This window comes from Lontra canadensis, unplaced genomic scaffold, assembly GCF_010015895.1.
Source record: "Lontra canadensis isolate GAN:19392208 unplaced genomic scaffold, GSC_riverotter_1.0 scaffold105, whole genome shotgun sequence".
NCBI classification, from domain to species: domain Eukaryota; kingdom Metazoa; phylum Chordata; class Mammalia; order Carnivora; family Mustelidae; genus Lontra; species Lontra canadensis.
In genome coordinates, this window is record NW_022631099.1 from 5455111 (window position 1) to 5474130 (window position 19020).

Consider the following 19020-nt stretch of genomic DNA (forward strand, 5'->3'; position numbering starts at 1 on the left):
CGCTCCCCACAAGGCCTTGGGGGTCCAGGTCTCAGTCACTGTACTTCTGACCTGCAGGAGACCCCCGAGCCCCTGAAAGGCAGAGATGGGGGGCTGACGTGGAGACACTCACCTTCGGCAGCCTCCCCCAGGCCCACTGTATGTGGGACTCAGCTCCTGGGGGGCCGGGCTCAGGGGTCCGCAGCTCCAGCTCCGAGTCACTCTTGGGGGACGTGCACCCACCCGGCGGGAGGCTGCGAGAAGCAAGAATTTAGAGGCCCTCGAGCCAGCCTGTTGCCCCCGCCCCCCAGTTCCCACCCCAGCCTGGGGGGGAGAATATATTTGTAACACATATTTATGCTTTTGCTGGATCCAGAATGTATAAATACACAGAAAACTGCTACAAACCAACAATAATGAGACAAGCTAGTAAAAAAAAAAAATGGGCAAAGACTTGAATAAACACTTGGCATAGGAGATGTAGAAATGGCTGGTAAACAAACTAAATGTGTTCTGTGTCATTACTCATCAGGAAGATATAAATAGAAACCACTCTGAGACCTTGGCCTTGGGTCTCTTTCCTGCGGGCCACCTGGACTCTCACCTGGCCTGGGGGCCCCACTCGCCATCAGAGTAGGGGTAGAAGTCTCTGGCTTGCAGTGAGGACTCCCCTTCTGACTGGATGCTGCTGAGGGGGCTACAGGGAAATCAATGGTCATGGACAGGCCCAGGCACCCCTGGGTGTCAGGGGCTCGGGGAGGTGAAGCCCAGAGAAGACAAGGCCCTTGTCCAGGGTCACAGAGCATCAGCAGAGGAAACAGTGCTCGAATCCTGGGTGGTATTCCCACGCCCTTAGCCCCCAACCTGGTCCGCACATACCCTGAGGGCTCTGGCCTTGGCTTTTCCAGCAGGGACAGCTCACTGTCAGCACCAGTCTCCAGCTCCTCCGAACTAGAACTGGCTGCGACCGCGTCCTCTTTGCGCCTGGGTTTCCTCCTGCGAAGCCTCTTCTTCCGCCCCGTGGAGGACACCCCCTCAGCGGTGGCCTCAGGCTCACTGGCTGTGCTCAGCTGGGAGTCTGAGGGGAACCCGGACAGGTCCCCGCCAGGGATGGGTGATGCGCACAGACAGGGAGGCACGTGTTCCTGTGGGACAGACCAGGGGCTATAGCCTGGGGGGCCACCCTCGCCACCCAATCATTCTGGGCCCTGCCCGAGCCCCAGGGCCCAGGTGTGAGCTCATCTGGGGTCAGGAAAACAGGTATGGAGGCTGGCTGGAGGCAGCACCAACGTGGGCTCACAAGGGCCACTGGCGTCCCGGCTCCCTTTCAGAGATGCAGCAGCTGGGTCCTGGGGACTGCACGTACCCCTGGAAGTTCGTGGCAGGCCAGGGTGCCACACAAACCACACTGTCCAGGTAGAACCCTGGACCTTGGCTACTCATTTCTTCTGCCCACACCTACTTTTCCTTTAAGAGTCAGCCAGACATCACCTCCTCCAGGAAGCCTGCTCTGACTAATCCCAGCCCCAGTTCCAGCCCTTCATTGCCATAACCATATAGCTCCATCATCTGTTGTTTATATGTGTGTCTCCTAGGCTGGTCTGCGAGCCTTCTTTGCAGACCGGGGTGACCCCTCATCCGAGTCCACTGCAAGGTGTCAGGAATAGGAATAGGGGCTTCATTAAAGTCTGTGCAGCTCAAACTGTTGAAACAGCTCTGCTGGCTTGTGTTGGGCTCTGCCTCCCTTCTGATACACCTCTCTCCTCATCCCTCATCCTTCCACGTTCTAACTGCACCAAGCCAGCACCAGATCCAGAACAATCCATCTCATGCTTTCCTGATGCCCCGCTCAAACATGCCGTAGCAGTCTCCTCCTTTTCAGGCTGCCCAGGGAAAGTGTCATTTTCACCCTCTGGGAGCTGGCTCCAGTGCCCTCTTCTGAGAAACCTTCCCCAACTTTCCCTGGGAAGGAAATCCGCTCTTGCTGGTCCCCTCCTGATTCTACTTAGCTTCAAGAGCATGCTGGGAGTGCCAGCCCTAGATGATCCTGGATGTTCCCAGGGGCAGGTCGGTGACAGGCCCCAACATCCCGCCCAGAGGGGGCAGGTGCCACAAGGCACTTACATCATCACTCTCCAGCTCCTGAACGAAGAAGGCCTCCCCGCTGTCCCCCAGCTTCATGTGCAAGTCCACAGGCTCCCCGTTGATCTCAATGTCTACCTGTAAAGGGGCGTGGTGGTGCACAGTCCCTACCACTGTCCCTCACCCCCACATTCTAGTCTACCAGCCCCCCACCCCTGCGGATGACTGCACTTGCTGGAACTCCTGCCCCCCCAGCCGCTGGTGTGCCCGGCTGCCCCCACCCCGAAGGTCTCTGCTCAGGCACCCCTTTGCAGAGAGGCTGGACTGAGTTCTCACCCCCCCGCTCCATTTCCCCATTCTCTGGGCTTTCTGGCATGTCTCAGTATCCTTGTGTCTGCCTTGGTTTCTATTCTTTCTGCCACACCCCATCAGAACAAGACATGACCCATCTTGTCGCCACTGTGTCCCCAGCCCCCAGAGTCCTTGCTGACTACATGAACAATGGTCCAAATGGCCATTTTCTGGGCACCGAATGGAGAGTTTGAGCTGGACTCTCCCCTTTAACCTCCCAGCAACAGTGTGTAGTGGTTCCGATCATACCCGCTTTACAGACATGGAAAGAGAGACCCCAGGGGTGTTAAGAAACGTACTGGGAGGCGGACAAGCGCAGCTGAGAGCCATGAAGTCTGTCCCAGCTCTTCACCACCTAGCTATTCAGTCCCCCAGAAGTTGACGCTTTCCTGTTAGGATTCTGGCATGTTCCCAAGAGCCCCAATGTGAAGGGGATTTGGACCCACCAAACCTCTTGTCACACTCCAAACCTCAGTGCTAACAAACAGCTGTCATGTTTGCCTGGACCCAGAGAAGACAGCGCAGTTTTCCAAAGGGAGGGAAGCTAACCTGTCGGGTGCCTCCCACGTACCTGGCCGTGGCACATTGATATCAGCTCCTACCTCATTCTCCCGCATCTCCCCTCCAGCACCAGGTAGATGAGAGTGTGCGCCCATTTCCCTAGGTGACGAGACTTACCCAGAACGCACAGGGGAGGTCTTAGGAAGCTGGAGCCAGGCCAGATGGCCCCGGGACCAGGACTGCCCCACTGTGCTGCCCCCACAGGAAAATGGGAACCCTCCTGGACCCAAACCCCCAAACCAACCCAAAACTGTTGGAGAAAATGCAAAGGAACAGATGCTTGTCTGGAGCACAGATCCCTACCTGAGGGAGGTCTAGGTCTCTCCTGGGACTGCCCTGGCTTTCAGAGCCCACCCTGCTGTGGTCCCCGGCTGGCCAGCACTCACCACCTTCTCCCGAGACCGCAGGACGCCCAGCTTGCCAAAGCGCACGTGGAAGGGTGAGCATCGGAAGGAGCCGTCCGCCTGCTCCACCACCAGGACGTCAATGCCACCACTCAGCGTGGCCGGGTTCAGACCTCGGTATATGTCCTTCATCGTCCCCAACACTGTCCCTGCCAGCTGCCCCACGTAGTTCATGGCTGGTGCTGGCAAATGGAGGAGGTGCTGGTACCAAGGCCGGGTTCACCTCCCTCAGTGGGGAGGTTCTGCGACCCGATCCCCAGGACCCCAAGCATGGAAGGCGCAGACCAGGAGTGTGGGGCAAAGGTCTTCCCAGGCTTACAGTGTGTTGCCCTCAGAGCGCCTTCACAGACAGGTGGCAGCTGTGCCTGCAGGTGTGGGTTCTAGCCCTGGCTCACCCACCGACCTGCTGTGGGGCCCTTGGGCAGCTGCCTTCCTTCTCCAAGCACCGATCTCCACATCTGTCAAATGAGAACCCCGGGTAAGGTGATCTGGGGTGCCCTGCGTCTCTAAATGCCATGAGTAATGATAATGACCATGGTTTCAGCGGCAGGGCTCGTTCCATCTTCACAACAAGCTGCGAGGCTGGGCTGGGCGGGTGTCATTATTGCTGTTTACAGACAAGCCAGCGGAGGCTCGGAGCGACTGGCCCAGGACCACAACTAGTAAGAACGGGAGCCAGGACTCAGACCCAGGCCTGTGTGGCTGCAGACCCCTCAGTGTGAACCACTGGGTTGGCCCAACTGCAGGGACAGGGGCAGGCCAGCACCCCTCCCTGATGCGATGGGTGGCAGCCTCATGATCTGTTAGGCCCAGGGCCCCGCTGGGTAATGAGTGACAGCCCTAAAGCTGGGTCTCATCCCAGGAAGTAGGGAGGAGTCTCAGTTCTTCCAGTTGGGAAGTGGGTTCATCTGTCTTGCTGCTTCCTGGTCTTAGGAGTTGGAAGGGGACTTGTTGTGCCATCATGGCTGATTTGGGGAGAACTGGGGGTAGGGTACCCCAGGTACCTAAGGCTCTGCCCAGCTCTAGTCCTGGGGTCAGATACTTGAGGGAGGGCATCTCCTATGGCTGGGGGTAGAGTGACCTCCCAGTTTACGGCCCCAAATACCAAACTCCTCCCCAGTTTCCCTGGAACAGGTGGGAATCCTATCCAAGGTCTACAGCCTGACCCCAGTGTCTTTAGGCCACAGTTCTCAGGCCTGACCTCCACTTCTGAGACCCTGGCTCAGCTGGCCGGGCCCTGAGACCCACATTCAGGCTTTGGGCTGGCTCCTACCGCATTGAAGCTGCCCCTCCTTCCCCCAGTCAGACTGGTCTCTCTAGATCTCCCACAGCAGGCAGAGCCGGGTAAGCCAGAAGCAGAAGGCCGTGGCACCAGTGGAGAAGAGCCAGGGCCATAATGAGAGCTGCTTCCACGCTGGCACAGTGCCCACGCCACAAGCAGCAGCTCATGGTCCCTTCCCTGCCAGCCAGGCCAAAGGCCTTCTGTCCCTCTGGCTGCCGGGATCCAGGCCGTTCCACCTCCTCATGGCACTCCCACTTCGCAGACCTTGCCTCAGAACCCCTCCAAGACCACTCCCCAAAGAAGTTGAGTGACTTATAAGCCATAGATGGGGAGGGGCGGGGACAGTGATGACTCATATCCTGGTTTCCTGACTCCATACCATGGTTCCTGCCACCCCACAGCTCCCAAACCACACCACAGTTGTCTACAGGGAGGGCACCGCCCCAGCCCTCCTCTGCACAACCCTACAACGCCGTGCCACTCAAGATGTGGGCTGTGGCCCAGCAGCGTCAGCATCACCTGGGAGCTCATTAGAAACCTAGAATTTCGCAAACATAAGGTACAACTAGAATTGCTCAAATGAAAACTTGGGATAAAACGAAGCTTTCTGGACCCTGAAAATGGCCTTCAAAGTTAATATATAGTTTATCTGCAAAGCACCTTCTGCATGTTAGGTGAAAACTTCCACTTTGGTTCTTTCCTACCACACCAAATTCTGTGAATAAAGGTCTCAGAAGACAGACCAGGCCAGACACGTGATGTGCAGGTCTTTAGATCACTGTACCCAGGAGAAGCAGAGAAGACTCCAGAAGCTTCCAGGAATAGGGGAACAAGCATGGGAGGGGCAGACCACGAGTGGGGGCAAAGGTCTGCCCAGGTGGAGGCTCAGACGTGAGCTCTCTAGCCTTCTGAGGACAAAAGAGCTGCGTTGGACTGTGACAGGCTCAGCCTGACCTTGTACAGAATTTCTCAACTTCAGAACCGTTACCATTTGAGGCTGGACAATCCTTTGCTTTGGGGGCACTGTAGGATGCTCAGCAGCATTCCTGGTGTCTACCCACTGATATGACTATTACACCCCTCCCTGCCAGTTGTGACAACCAAATTGTCTCCAAACATTGTCAGGTGTCCCCCAGGGAATAAAATTGCTCTTGGTAGAGAGCCACTGAGTGGCAGAGATGGCACCGTCTCTGGGGGCGCTGGGTCCTACTCTGATCCAGCCATGGGTCAAGTCACATGCTAGCCTCAGTTTCCCCTTTAAGAAATAAGGCCCCAGTTTTTCAAACCCTCCTTAGCCTAGAATTCATTCCTCCCCGTTCCCCCCACACTATGAGTGGACGTCCTCTACATCTGCCTGCTCAGCATTTGGGGGGGGGGGATTCCAGCAAGCAAAGCCCTGGGCTCCCCTCTCTATCTGCACCCATCTTTGAAGACATCTGCTCTCCCCCAGGACCCGGCTCTGCCTCCTTGGTCATCTCCAAAACCTCTGCTTGGCTCCCTCCTATCACCCTTCACCCCAGACTAACATGTCTAAACTCAAACACTTCGTCTCTCTGAGCTTCGATTGAAATGGGGATAGGGCATGTGTGAGTAATTAATGAGATAATTCACGCAGCATTGCACTGCCCCTGACCACTGTTGAGAGACGTCTTTCCGTATCATTTGAGGCCCTCTGCACGATGGTGGCCTGCTGTTTGCAAAGTGAGCAGACAGACTCCAGGCAGGCCTCACGGGGTGCCCAAGCCTCAGAGCCCACTTTGGGAACACACAGGCCTCCCAGGCCAGCACACAGCTCCACCACAGGGTCTGGGCTCTCAGCCTTTCTGGGTCCCCAGATCTGGGGAAGGGTGAAGGTACAGCGCTTCTCCTAGGACCAGAAGAAGCAGGAGGATAAGCATTCCTATAGCCCTGGAAAGGAGAAAGCGTAATCCCGGGCTCCCCAGCAGCTGTCCCACCTACTGAGACTCACCCCATCTCCGCAGGGTGAGCAAAGGTCAGACCCAGTTTTGCTACACAGGACACGGAGTACCAGAGAGGGTGGGTGACCTCCCAAAGGTCACACAGCCTGGGGTGAAGCTGGGCCAACCTTCCCTGAGAGGTTTTGGCATCTTATCTCCTGATCCCATATTCTGAACGCCCGGGGTCCCACAGCGGCTGGGCCAGGGAGGGGGTCGAAGTGAGACTGGCCCCTCTACCCTTGGCTACCTTCTGATGTCTAGAGATGGTCTCAGGCCCGCGGACAGGAAGAAACGTGGGTCAGATGGCAAGACAGATGGGCGGGGCAGGGCAGGGCTAGGGAAGGGGTACCTCTTCTCAGGCCCGGGTTAGGCCCTACCTGGGGAGCTGCCCACTGGACCTCCGGGATCCGGAGCCGCCGCCCAAGTAGCACCGGGTCAGCAGTAAGTATCGTCCGCCCCGCACTCAGTCGGAGCTTCCGTCTCCTCTAAGACCGGGTGAGATCCCGGCTCCGCCCCTTCCACGAGCCAAGGCGGGTGTCTGCAGGCCCCAATCCGCCCAGGCTCCACCCCTCGAAAAGACCCCGCCTCCGCCCAGGCCTCCGCCCAAGGGCGCCCTTTCGCCTATAGAGGCTGGGCGGAGCCGGAATTCAGGCCCCGCCCCACGCAGGCTCCAACCCGGCCCCGCCCCGCGCCCTAAAGCAGCTAGATGGGATGTCCGGGTGCCCTGCTAGATGGATTTTTTTTTTAAAGATTTTATTTATTTATTTGACAGATAGAGATCACAAGTAGACAGAGAAGCAGGCAGAGAGAGAGAAGGAAGCAGGCTCCCTGCTGAGCAGAGAGCCCGATCTGGGGCTCGATCACAGGACCCTGGGATCATGACCTGAGCTGAAGGCAGAGGCTTTAACCCACTGAGCCACCCAGGTGCCCCTACATGGATTTTTGAATCGGGCCGATTTAGGCCCTCCTGGCCTTGCTTCCACCTCGCTGTGTGACCTAGGGTAAGTTTTCCCCAACCCGAGCCTGTTTTCTGCATTAGATTAGCCACCTTGTAGGATTTTCAAGATTACATGAAATGACTGTGCGGCACCTGGCACTCACACGTCCCCTCCTCAGGGGCAGCTTTTCTTGACCGTCCCTGACACCCCCACCCCCCCGCATTACACCCCTTAGACTGGGCAGGAGCCTCGCGTTATACGCTCACATAGCCCACAGTTGTAACTTCATATTTGCTTAAATGACTATTTGGTTATTGTCTGCCTCCTCATTTGAAGTTGAACTTTGTGAAAGCAGGTCGCGTTCATCCTTACATGTACCCCAACTTCCAGTTCAGTGTTTGACATACAGCCGGAGCTCAATAAATGCCAGCTCCTTCATTCCATCTGTCCGACCGACGGGCGGAGCGGCAGCGGGCTCAGGACTGCAACCGGCCAGCAGAGGGCAGGCGGTGACCAGCTTTCTGGCCCAGCTGACCGTCCTCTCCGCCGGCAGGCGCCAAGGGAGGGGACAGGTGAACCCAGGTGCGCCGACTTCTGAAGAATCCGTGGGCCCGCGAGCCACGGCCGGGGCGTCGGGCTAGGGCACGACCTTGCCCTTCGGATCTGTAGCTCGCGGTCTGACCTGGATCAGAGACCCCTCTGCCAATTTGTATGGATGTACGGACCCTGCAAAGATAGACTGAGAAGAATCAGGAGGTGAGGGAGTTTGCTGTGAAGGCGGAGGGCACCGACGAAAAGCTGGGGGTGGGGTGGGGCGCAACTGTAAAGACCCCGGCTTAGAGGGTCCTGGGTGTTCGGGAGTGGGAGGTGGTCGCCATTGTTCTGTGACCCAGGGGTCACACACTCAGGGGTCCCCACCCTAGCAAAAGTCATGTGGTAGCAGTCCTAAAGCCAGGCAGAGTCTGGCTGGTATCTCCGAAGAGCCCTGCTGGGAGCAGAGCTATCTTGAGGTGGCCCCAGGACAGCAACGCTGGGAACAGACCTATGGACGTATGATATATAACCATGATATTTAACCGTGGATACAGGAATCCCTCAAGCAGGCCTGGGAAGAAAGGAGAGGTCCAAGATTATGGCTAGAAAGGCCGCAGTCACTCTTCGAAACTCCATTTTCTCATCTGCAAAACGGAGAGAACACCTGCCTTACCACCGTATTGTGACGATTAAGCAGGTTGAACTACAGCAGTGGTTCTCAACCTTGTGTGTGTGTTGAAATCACCGTGCACCGGGATCACCTGGAAAATCTGGGGGTGACTGCAACGTGCGGCCAAGGCTGAGAACTACTGAGCTAAATAAAAAGCTGAACACAGCACAGGGCACACACTAGGCATTCAGTAATGTTTATCACATTAAAAAAAATTTTTTTTTAAGGAAAGGAGCACATATTGTTTTCATTGTTACTCGTTAGAGAAAAAAAAAAAAGTTGGTATAAAGGTTGTTGCAGAAATTGGATTTCCAACAGGCTTGTTTCCGGAACTGTGAATCATCTGGGATTTGGTGATTTTGGGGGTGGGGGAGACTGAGGCAGCCTCTGATAATATGACTTATCTCAGTGCCCAACTGAACTGAAGGAGGCAGGCACACCGCCCCCCCCCCATTCTAGCTTGCCGTTTATGTAACCATTTCCAAGGCATCCTGCGGATGCGGGAGCAGCCTGAGCACTTGTGTTGATCATTTCTGGGGTTAAGGATGGAGGAAGCTATTTTCTCCTCTGTGGGTATTCTCAGCAGGTGGGCCTGTACCATTGGCAACTGTTTGTTTCCTGAATAACCCACACGCACAGGTGATCCCTCCTTCTCTATGGGCCTTGGTAACTTTATGTGCTTCATTAAATTACAGCCCAGTGATTATTTACGGTGCCTCACCATTTCTTTGCTGGGCGAACCTGGCATGAAGTGGGAGGACCTGCTCACCCAGACCTGCAGCTGTGACCATTTGTCTTGGCAGCAAGACTGGGCCCGAGAGCCGCTCCTCAGTCACTCCTCGTGGCCTCATTGAAAGGGGAGAAGAGAGGCAGAGGGACCAGTGGCTCACTCCCTCCAGTATGGAGGCATGGGATTGGGGCAGGCAGTTGATGTCTGGCTAGGATGATCAGATTTAGCAAATAAAAATAAAGGACACCCGGTTAAATCTGAAGTTCGGATAAATAACACAAGTGGTTTGTTTTACTGTAAGTATGTCTCATGCAATGTGGGACATATTTATACTAAAACAATGTCATTCTTTATCTGAACATCAAATTTAACTGGTCAAATAGCCAAGGAAAACCCAGCACAGGGAATTTGCTGCTGTGCCTTCTGCTCAGTGTTGCCACATTTAGCTTCCACCTGTCACTGCCCTGCTCCAGAACTGTGCATGGCTCCCATCCACCTCCATAGCACAACCTGAGCTCCCTGGCTTGCTGTGCTGGGACTTGCTCTTCCTCCAGCCCAGCTGACGTGCTTGGGCCCTGACCCACATCTACCGCCCATGTTTTCTCTGATGGCATGTGGCCCGCCCACTCCCAGACGCAATTGCAAACACTTATTGAGCCCCTCCTGGGTGCAGGCACCATGCTTAGTTCCTCATCTGCATAACCTCATTTGATTCTCACAAAACCTCACACGGCAGGGAACAGAAGTGACCCTATTTTATTGATGAAGAAACATGACCCAACCCAGTGATTCTTAAAATGAGTTCCTGTGTCAGCAGCAGCAACAGCAACACCTGGGACCTTTTTAGAAATGCAAACTCTCAGGCCCTGTTCCACACCTATGAGTCAGAAACTCTGAGGGTGGGGGCCCACCCATCTGTATTTTAATAAGACACCCCCACCCCACCCCCACCCCCGACAGTGTTTCTGATGCACTCTAGTTTGAGACCTACTGGTTTTTGGGTTTTTTTTTGTTTTTTTTTTTAATTTATTTGACAGACAGAGATCACAAATAGGCAGAGAGGCAGGCAGGAGAGAGATAGGAGGAAGCAGGCTCCCTGCTGAGCAGAGAGCCCGATGTGGGGCTCGATCCCGGACCCTGGGATCATGACCTGAGCCGGAGGCAGATACTTTAACCCACTGAGCCACCCAGGCACCCCGAGACCTGCTGTTCTAAGAAGTGAAGTGACTGCAGCAGTTTGTCACCAGGCAGAGGTCTGGAGGATGGCAGAAGACTGCCAGGCAGGGTGTTCATGATCTCACTGAGCACCTTACCTGGGCCAGTCACTAGAGATACCGCAGAGACCCCACAGTCTTGTGATGGATGGGGAGAAGAGAAAGGACAGACAGGTAGTCTGGCAATTGCTACCCAAGATAACTAGGCTTAGGTGGGCCAAGCCCAGGAGCCCATAGCAGGATGGGAGGGGTCAAGAACGGCTTTCCCAAGTAGATCCCCAAGCTTGAAAAATAAGTTGTAATTAGTTAGATGAAGAAGGGTGGATATGATGTTCCAGGTGTGGGAACTACTTTGTACAAAGGCCCTGCAGAGCTACTGGAAGGTGGTTCAGTCTTGAAGATGAAGCGGGGATGGGGGGAGGCGGAGGAGGTATCAGATTGTGGGAAGAGGGTTCTTTGCCCTCAGAGAAAAGGAAACAGCTTTAATGGGTATTGAGAAAAGCCCTCTGGTTCCTGGTGCAGCAGGCACTAGGGAAGATGAGGGTGGAGGGTGAAATGCAGGGGTGCCAGGCCTTCTCCCACCCCTAGATTCAGGCTGTTTTTGCCCTCCAAGGCATCTGCAGACACTCAACCCCCAATCGCAGGAGAGGGCAGGTGCTCAGTGCCAAGACCTGATTCGCGGAGCTCGAAGCCCGCTCCTTCCGGGACTGAGAGGCGGGACTGGGGAAGCAGGACCCGTCACTGCCCCACCCTCTGCTGGCCCCACCCACCCTCCAGCCCCGCCTGCTTCCTGCCCCGCCCCCTGCCTCCGGCTCCACCCTCCACCGCCGGCTCGAGGAAGCCGGGCGCTGGGCTACTGGCCTTGGTTGCTTTTGCCTCCCGTGTTCCCTTTTCCCTGCTCATGTGGCAAAGGCCGTGGGGCTCCTGGGGCCTCTTCTCCCAGCTTTTCAAGGACAGGCCCTAGATGTGGCCAGGGATTCCTGGGCTGGAGCGCAGGACACTTGCGTAGCTATCCCCTCTTCTTGCCAATGAAGCCTTTGTTGCCAGCCAAGGACTGACCCGGCCTGGCCAGGTTGCCTGGCAGTGTGGACTGAGACTGGGCAGTTCCCGATTCCAACTGTCCTTCCCGGAAAACGTCAGTTTGGCTGAACCTTAGAATCCGTTTGCAATTTCTAGCCTAGGGAAGAATACTGTAAGATCATTCACCACTGTGTGAAGTGGAGTTTTCTGAGGTCTAAAAGCTCGCAGGACTTACCAGCTGCCCCATGGGCTTGACCTTCAGCGGGAGAACCTCCTGTTCTTCCTCTTTTTATTTGGGTATACCTTCTGCCCCCACCCAGCACCTGGCATCCAGGACCATGTTGCACCATGCTTTGCAATTCAATGAGGGCCCAGCAGGGTGCCCTCCACTTAAATAGATGTTCAAAAATATTAAGATCAATGCCTGCTGGGCTCTGAGTTCTATATAGATGGAGTATATACCGTAGGGCAAGGGCCCTCTAAGTGGGTGGGGTCGTGAGTAAAGGCACAGATGCTGGAGAGAGAAAGTGAATGCGAGGAGATGACCCATCTAGCCTTGAATATCAGGCAAAACCCTGGGCGCTGAGGAGCCATGGATGGTTGTTAAGCATGAGAGGCACAACACTTCTAGTCATTGGACTAGATCCTTTGTGAATATTATTGTACTGTCCGGACCCTATTGTTCTCTATACCTAGACAGTCCCCCCTCCGCCCTCTATCTATGTAGTTAATGCGACTCCATTTTCATTTTTTATTTTTATTTATTTTTAAAAGATCGTATTTATTTACTTGTCAGAGAGAAAGAGAGAAAAAGCACTAGCAGGGGGAGTGGCAGGCAGAGGGAGAAACAGGCTCTCTGCTGAGAGAGAGAGCTCGATACAGAACTCAATCCCAGGACCCTGGGATTATGACCTGAGCCAAAAGCAGATGCTTAACCAACTGAGACACCCAGGCGTCCTGCCAACTCATTTTTTAGTTCCCAGCTACACTGTTACTTCCTCGGGGAAACCCTTCAGTGGCAGACAGACCCTAAGATGACCCCCTGTACCCCCACCTCCTCATGTTCATGCCTTTGTGGAATTCCTTCCTCCTGAGTGTGAGTGGGAATTGTGACTTGCTTTTAACCAATAGACTATGGCAAAGGTGTTAGGATGTCACTCCCGTGACTGTGTTATGTAAGAGTCTTGCTAGCAGAGGCGCTCTGGAGACTCTCCTCGGTAACATGGTGAAGTAAACCACCATGTTGAGGAAGCCCACATGGCAAGCAGCTATGTGCAGTTTCTAGGACATAGGCCTCCTGCAGATGGCCAGCAAGAAGTCCGGATTCTCAGTCCTGCAGCCACCAGGAAATGACCTCCCTCAACCAGAGGGAGCTGGAGACCCCTGAGTGAGAATATAGTCCCACCGTCACCTTGATCGTGGCCTTAGAGGAGTCCCAGAGTAGAAGACCCAGCTGAGCCATGTCCAGACTCCTGACTCAGAAACTGAGATAATAAATGTATGTTGTTCCAAGTCTCTAAGTCAGTAGTGACTTGATACAGAGCAGTAACTAACTAATACACTTTCTGGCTAGGTTAACTCCTTGATGTAGGCTCTCGTAGCATCATATGCCTTTTCTTTCTTTTTTTAATGTGCTTTTTCATCCTCCTCTTTTTTGTGGCTATTTATTTATTTATTTATTTATATTTGTTCTAAGAATTTATTTATTTGACAGGAAGAGACACAGCGAGAGAGGGAACACAAGCAGGGGGAATGAGAGAGGGAGAAGCAGGCTTCCCACTGAGCAGGGAGCTCGATGCGGGGCTCGATCCCAGGACACTGGGATCATGACCTGAGCGGAAGGCAGACGCTTAACGACGGAGCCACCCGGGTGCCCCTGTGGCCATTTATTTATATATACACCATTTGATGAACGCTGTGTCTTTGTGAGGGCAATTGTGTGCATCACTTTGCCCCCAGACTCTCTCTTGGTGCCTGACACACGGAAGAAAATCTACAAGTATTAGCTGCATATGTTAGTGAGTCAATGCTCTTATTTAATCTTTACGACAACCTGGCTAAGTGGGAACATAATAAGTTGTTACATAAGAAGAAAAGGAAACCAGTTATTACCAGACACTTGAAGGTATACTAAACAAAATCTTATTATCTTATACCTACAAATTTTGGTTTTTATATGTCACCGTATCCTAATTTTTAGTGTAACTACAGAAGAAATGCTTTAGAAGCAGGGGGTAGATTGCATGGCATGACATCCTTCATGGTATTTTGTGTGTTCTAAAAAGCGCGACCATCCAAAAATACTTTGCGGCTCCTTTGATTTTCCCAAAGACTTAACTCTGACTTAAATCATTCTTTGGAAACTCCCACCCTGTCACTGTCCTTTTCTGACCTGACACAAACAGGCCCTCATTGGCCAGAGCTCCATGTGATTCTAGCTGTTTGCCAACAGCATGCTCATTGATTTCATAAATTCTACGTCTCTGGCAAGATTTGCAGGTTTTTCTTGGTACACCTCATGTGCCATACTCCCAGGGGTCAAAGCCATCTGACTTCAGGACACTGTTAAACTCCAAATCCAATCTGCTTGGATCTCTGCTCAGAAGCCTCCTGCAACTCCCAGTCTCACACCTCCAACTGCCACCCTCCTTTTCTACTCCGTCCCCCTCCCCCACTCCACAGCCACCCATCTACCACCTCATGGATCCACAAGCACACCAGGCACACTCCCCACTTTGCCCTGGCAGTTCCCACAGTGCTGTTTCCCCAGACACCCTCATGGCTCACTCCTTCACCCCTCTCAAGATGCCACTTTTCTACCCTGACCACTCCCATCCTCCTCTGTTGTTCTAATCATTTCCAGGACCATGGAGTGACCTTTTTATAGGCTACATACTTTACTGATTTATGATATTTGCTGTTTGTCTTCCTCTCCACAAGAATGTAGGCCCCATTAGGACAAGACCTGTCTTTGCTGATATATCCCAAGAATGGTGTCTCGCACAGAGGAGATCTCCAGTAAAGGTCAGTGGGTGAGGGTCCCACATCTTTGATGGTCTTGCCTCTAACTCAAAGTCTCCATCCCCTGCCGCTGGCCCATCTCCTTCTGGCCTCTCTGCCCAGGACTCCAGCCCCTGCCTAGGTGATATGACTTGTCACCAAGTGTCTGCAGGACTCCAGAGGGCCTTCCTGGGGCGCTAATGTGTTGACCTCCCTATGTTCCTGCCACGTCTCCAGCAGGCGTGAGACACTAAATTCCTGTTTGTGTTTTGTTTAAGGGCAAGAGGATTAGGGAGGAAGGAGGAAGGAGATGATGAGGGAAGCAACGGGCAGAGTGGAGAGGGTGGAGAGAGGACCGTCACAGGTCTCCTTGGGGCCCCCACCCAGCCCTCCCTCCAAGCAGCTCTGAGGAGCAGCCAGCCGGCGCGGGTGAGGGCTGCGTGCCACGTACCCTGAGCTGAGTGCCACGTGGCTAAAGCAGTCCCGTTGAGTCATGGGACACATAGCCACACTACTTTGTAGAGTTTGGTGTGTGGAGTATTTTTGTTTTTTACAGCCCAGCTGTCTGTGTAATGACTTCCTTCCCTCGGCCTTGTTCACGGAGGTGTCCCTGAGCGACCAGCTGAGTCACCACATTCCTCACGGCTTAAAACACTGGCCCCAGCACCAAGGCCCAGTTCCTTCATGTAGACGGGACCTCTCAAGGCAGGCAGGGGGTGCCCAGAAAGACGGGCTGTGGAGCTCCCCTTTCGAACCCGCGCCCTTCCCTCCAAAAAACGTGGTTAAAAACCGAGTAAAGATGGAGAGAAATTCCATTTGCTAAGCATGAGGGAGGGAATGGCCACATCCATGTGCCACAGCCTGAAGAATTATTTGTCCACGACCATGAAGTCAGTACCAAATGAGGGAGAGGGAAGGATGAGGCACGGATGTTCGTGTCGCATGAAGAGACAGAAACCCAGAGGAAGACTGGGGACTCTCGGTGCCCAGCTGGCAGGAATAGAAAATGGCTTAGCCCTTCCATAAAATAAGCAGGTAATTCTCAGTAACATTACGTATGCATAGGACACAGAGGTTAGCCATTTCACTCTTTGTAATATATTTGGAAAGTTTGCTCAGATACACATAAGACGAGGACATTATTTAGAATAGCATTATTCATGGCATGGGTGAACGGGAGGCAAGGGATTGCTCAAGGAAGGAGCTAGTAAACCGTGGTGGAGGCCTACCTCGGAATTCCACACAGCTCTGAGAAGTAATGAAATAGGTCTGCATGCAAGAGCGTGGACTTGCAGAGAGCTAAGTGGGGAAAGCAGTCCAAGAGCTTGAAAGCACAGCGCTTCTCATTTTATTGAGATGTGACCGATGTACAGTAAACCACACTTATTTAAGGTGTACGACTTGAGTTTCGACATGTGTAATTACCCATGAAACCACCACCATGATCAAGATAATGAATATATCAATCACCTCCAAGTAAGAAGTACACCAGTATGGAGTCAAATGGACAGAGGTCTAACAACTGTGGTTTTTTTAAAAGTTCAATGGTGTGTAATATAATCCCAGAGTTATGGGGCACCTGGGTGGCTCAGTGGGTTAAAGCCTCTGCCTTCGGCTCAGGTCATGATCCCAGCGTTCTGGGATCCAACTTCGCATCGACTCTCTGCTCAGCAGGGAGCCTGCCTCCCCGGCTCTCTCTGCCTACATCTCTGCCTACTTGTGATCTCTCTGTCAAATAAATACATAAATAAAATCTTTAAAAAAAAATCCCAGAGTTACATTAATGAAAAATAATTAGACATCCTGAAAAAAATCTGGAAGAACACACATAAAACAAAATTAAGTTCATTGTTGGGGTCTTGCGAAAATAGCCTGGCCCTGTTTGGCTAGTGCATCTTGCATTTCAAGTAGGACTCTTGCCCTACTTTATGGTTTCCAGGTCTCCTGTGAAGGTTTAGTACACTAGAAATTCATCATTATGGTCCCCTAACTTTGAGTAACTTTATTAAAATGTCACTGAGGTCCTCATAATGAACCCCAACATAAGGCGTGCCTGACTCTTGTTCTCCATCCCCACATCAGACTTCCTTCCCCCCACTAACTTCCTTCAGCTCACATCTAGGACAATTTTCTGTCATCATACCTCCAGACTGGAGATATTCCAGCAGAGGAGTGGTTGTGGCTGGGGACAAAAGAGTGATTCCCCAACTTGTTTGCAAATCCATCTTTTTTTTTTTTTTTTAAAGTAATCTTTATGTCCATCGTGGGGTTCGAACTCATGACCCTGAGATCAAGAGTTGCATGCACCACTGACTGAGCCAGCCAGGTACCCTGCAAATGTGTCTTTTATTTTTTTAAAGATTTTATTTATTTGAGAGAGAGTGAGCGAGAGAGAGAGAGAGAGAGAGAGCACAAGTGGGGGGAGGGGCAGAAGGAGAGGGAGGAGCAGACCCCCTGCTGACCAGTGAGCCTAATTTGGGATTTGATCTCAGGACCCTGGGATCATAACCTGAGCTGAAGGCAGGTGCCCAACCAATTGAGCCACCCAGGCACCCGCAAATCCATTTTTTATTACCATTCTTCACATATCTCATAAGTACAGGAGGGGCAAAGATTGTGGAGGTAGGGGGCATGTTTCATTTGTCTGGTTATGGGTTTTATATAAAAGCAGTCATTAAATGTGGATGTTCTTTTGTCTCTGGCTTCTTCCACTCCACATTGTTTATGAGTCTCCCATGTTGTTGTGTGCAGGTGTGGTTCGTTTTTTGTGCAGTATAAAGCATTCCGTTGAGTGAATATACCACAATTTATCCTTTCTACCAATTGCCATATGGGTTGTTTCCAGTTTGGGGCTATTTTAAATAATGCTGCTATGAACACTCTTGTACACATCTACGTGTCTCCCTGGGCACGTATCTCTCTTGGGTATATACTTTGGAGCAGAATTGCTGGGTTATAGGTATTCCTATGCTTAATTAAAAAAAATAATGCCCAACTGTTGCCCAAAGTACACTCCCCCCAGCAATATATGAGAGCTCCCCTTGTGCATTCACCAACAGTTTTCACCGGGAACTGGTACTATCAGGCTTTGTATTTAAGCCATCTGTTGGGTTTGTAGTAGGTGTTCTCTCTGCTTCATTTCTCTGATGACTAATGAGGCTCAGCACCTTTCATACATTTATTAGCCATTTGGATTTTCTTTTTTTTTTTTTTAAGATTTTATTTATTTATTTGACAGACAGAGATCACAAGTAGGCAAAGAAGCAGGCAGAGAGAGGAGGAAGCAGGCTCCCTGCTGAGCAGAGAGCCCGATGCGGGGCTCCATCCCAGGACCCTGGGATTATGACCTGAACTGAAGGCAGAGGCTTTAACCCACTGAGCCACCCAGGCACCCACCCCCCATTTGGATTTTCTTTATGTGAAGCCAAGACCTCTGTTCTTGCCCATTTTTCCACTGCTCTGTATTTTTCATTATTTCTTTATAGTAGTTTTTTGTATATTCTGGATATAAACCCTTGCGGCCAGTTATGTGCGTTGTTAATCTTTCTCCTCTGTGGCTAATGGTGTTTCTTGATGAACAAAAGTTCTTAACTGTAAAGATTTTATTTATTTATGTGTGAGAAAGAGAGAGAGCATGAGAGGAGAGAAGTCAGCAGGAGAAGCAGACTCCCTGCCAAGCAGGGAGCCAGATGCTGTTCTCGACCCCGGGACTCCAGGATCATGACCTGAGCTGAAGGCAGTTGCTTAACCAACTGAGCCACCCAGGCATGCCTAAGTTCTTAAGTGTAAAGAAGTCCAATATATCAGTCTCTCACTTGAGGTTAGTGTTGTTTTGGTCTTGTTTAAGAAAACTTACCCTCCCTTGATGTCATAAAGATACTGTATGTTATCTTTTAAAGCACTATTGGTTTACCTTTTGTGTTTTAGTCCATAATCTAATAGAAATTTGGCTTTTGAGTGTGGTGTGTGATGGGATTCCAATGCCATTTTCCCCATATGGATATTCCATTGACTCAACACTATTTACTCAAAAGTTCATTTTCCCACACTGTTCTGTGATCTAAAATTAATCTGTCTTTTTGGTGGGGGAGGGGTCTTTCTTTTGTCCGTTGGTTTTTGCCTACTCTTATGCCAATACCACACTGTCTTAATTATTAGAGCTTTATTGCGAATTTTGTGAGCGGATAGAATAAATCCTCTCCACCTTATACTTCTTCAGGAGTAAGGTTAGCTGTTCTCAGCCTTCTGCAGTTACATATAAATTTTTATTAGAATGATCTTGTCAAGTGTCATGTGA

At 52.0% G+C, this 19020-nt stretch overlaps 1 protein-coding gene across 4 annotated transcripts in view; it reads right to left on the reverse strand.

The window, feature by feature from the left end:
* Positions 1-19020, reverse strand: part of LPIN3 (lipin 3) — a 39637-nt gene that overhangs the window by 7998 nt on the left and 12619 nt on the right. The window contains exons 1-7 of one of the 4 annotated variants that reach the window (XM_032838485.1): positions 6995-7136; positions 3781-3835; positions 3360-3559; positions 2104-2199; positions 844-1124; positions 584-676; positions 113-233 (exon numbers count right to left, since the gene is read on the reverse strand). In XM_032838485.1, the coding sequence (XP_032694376.1) occupies positions 113-233; positions 584-676; positions 844-1124; positions 2104-2199; positions 3360-3559; positions 3781-3835 (846 nt within the window). In that variant the 5' untranslated portion in view covers positions 6995-7136. Of the gene's footprint in view, positions 1-112; positions 234-583; positions 677-843; positions 1125-2103; positions 2200-3359; positions 3560-3696; positions 3836-6994; positions 7137-19020 lie in introns of those variants that run through there. The other 3 variants (XM_032838486.1, XM_032838484.1, XM_032838483.1) reach the window with 3 other exon arrangements.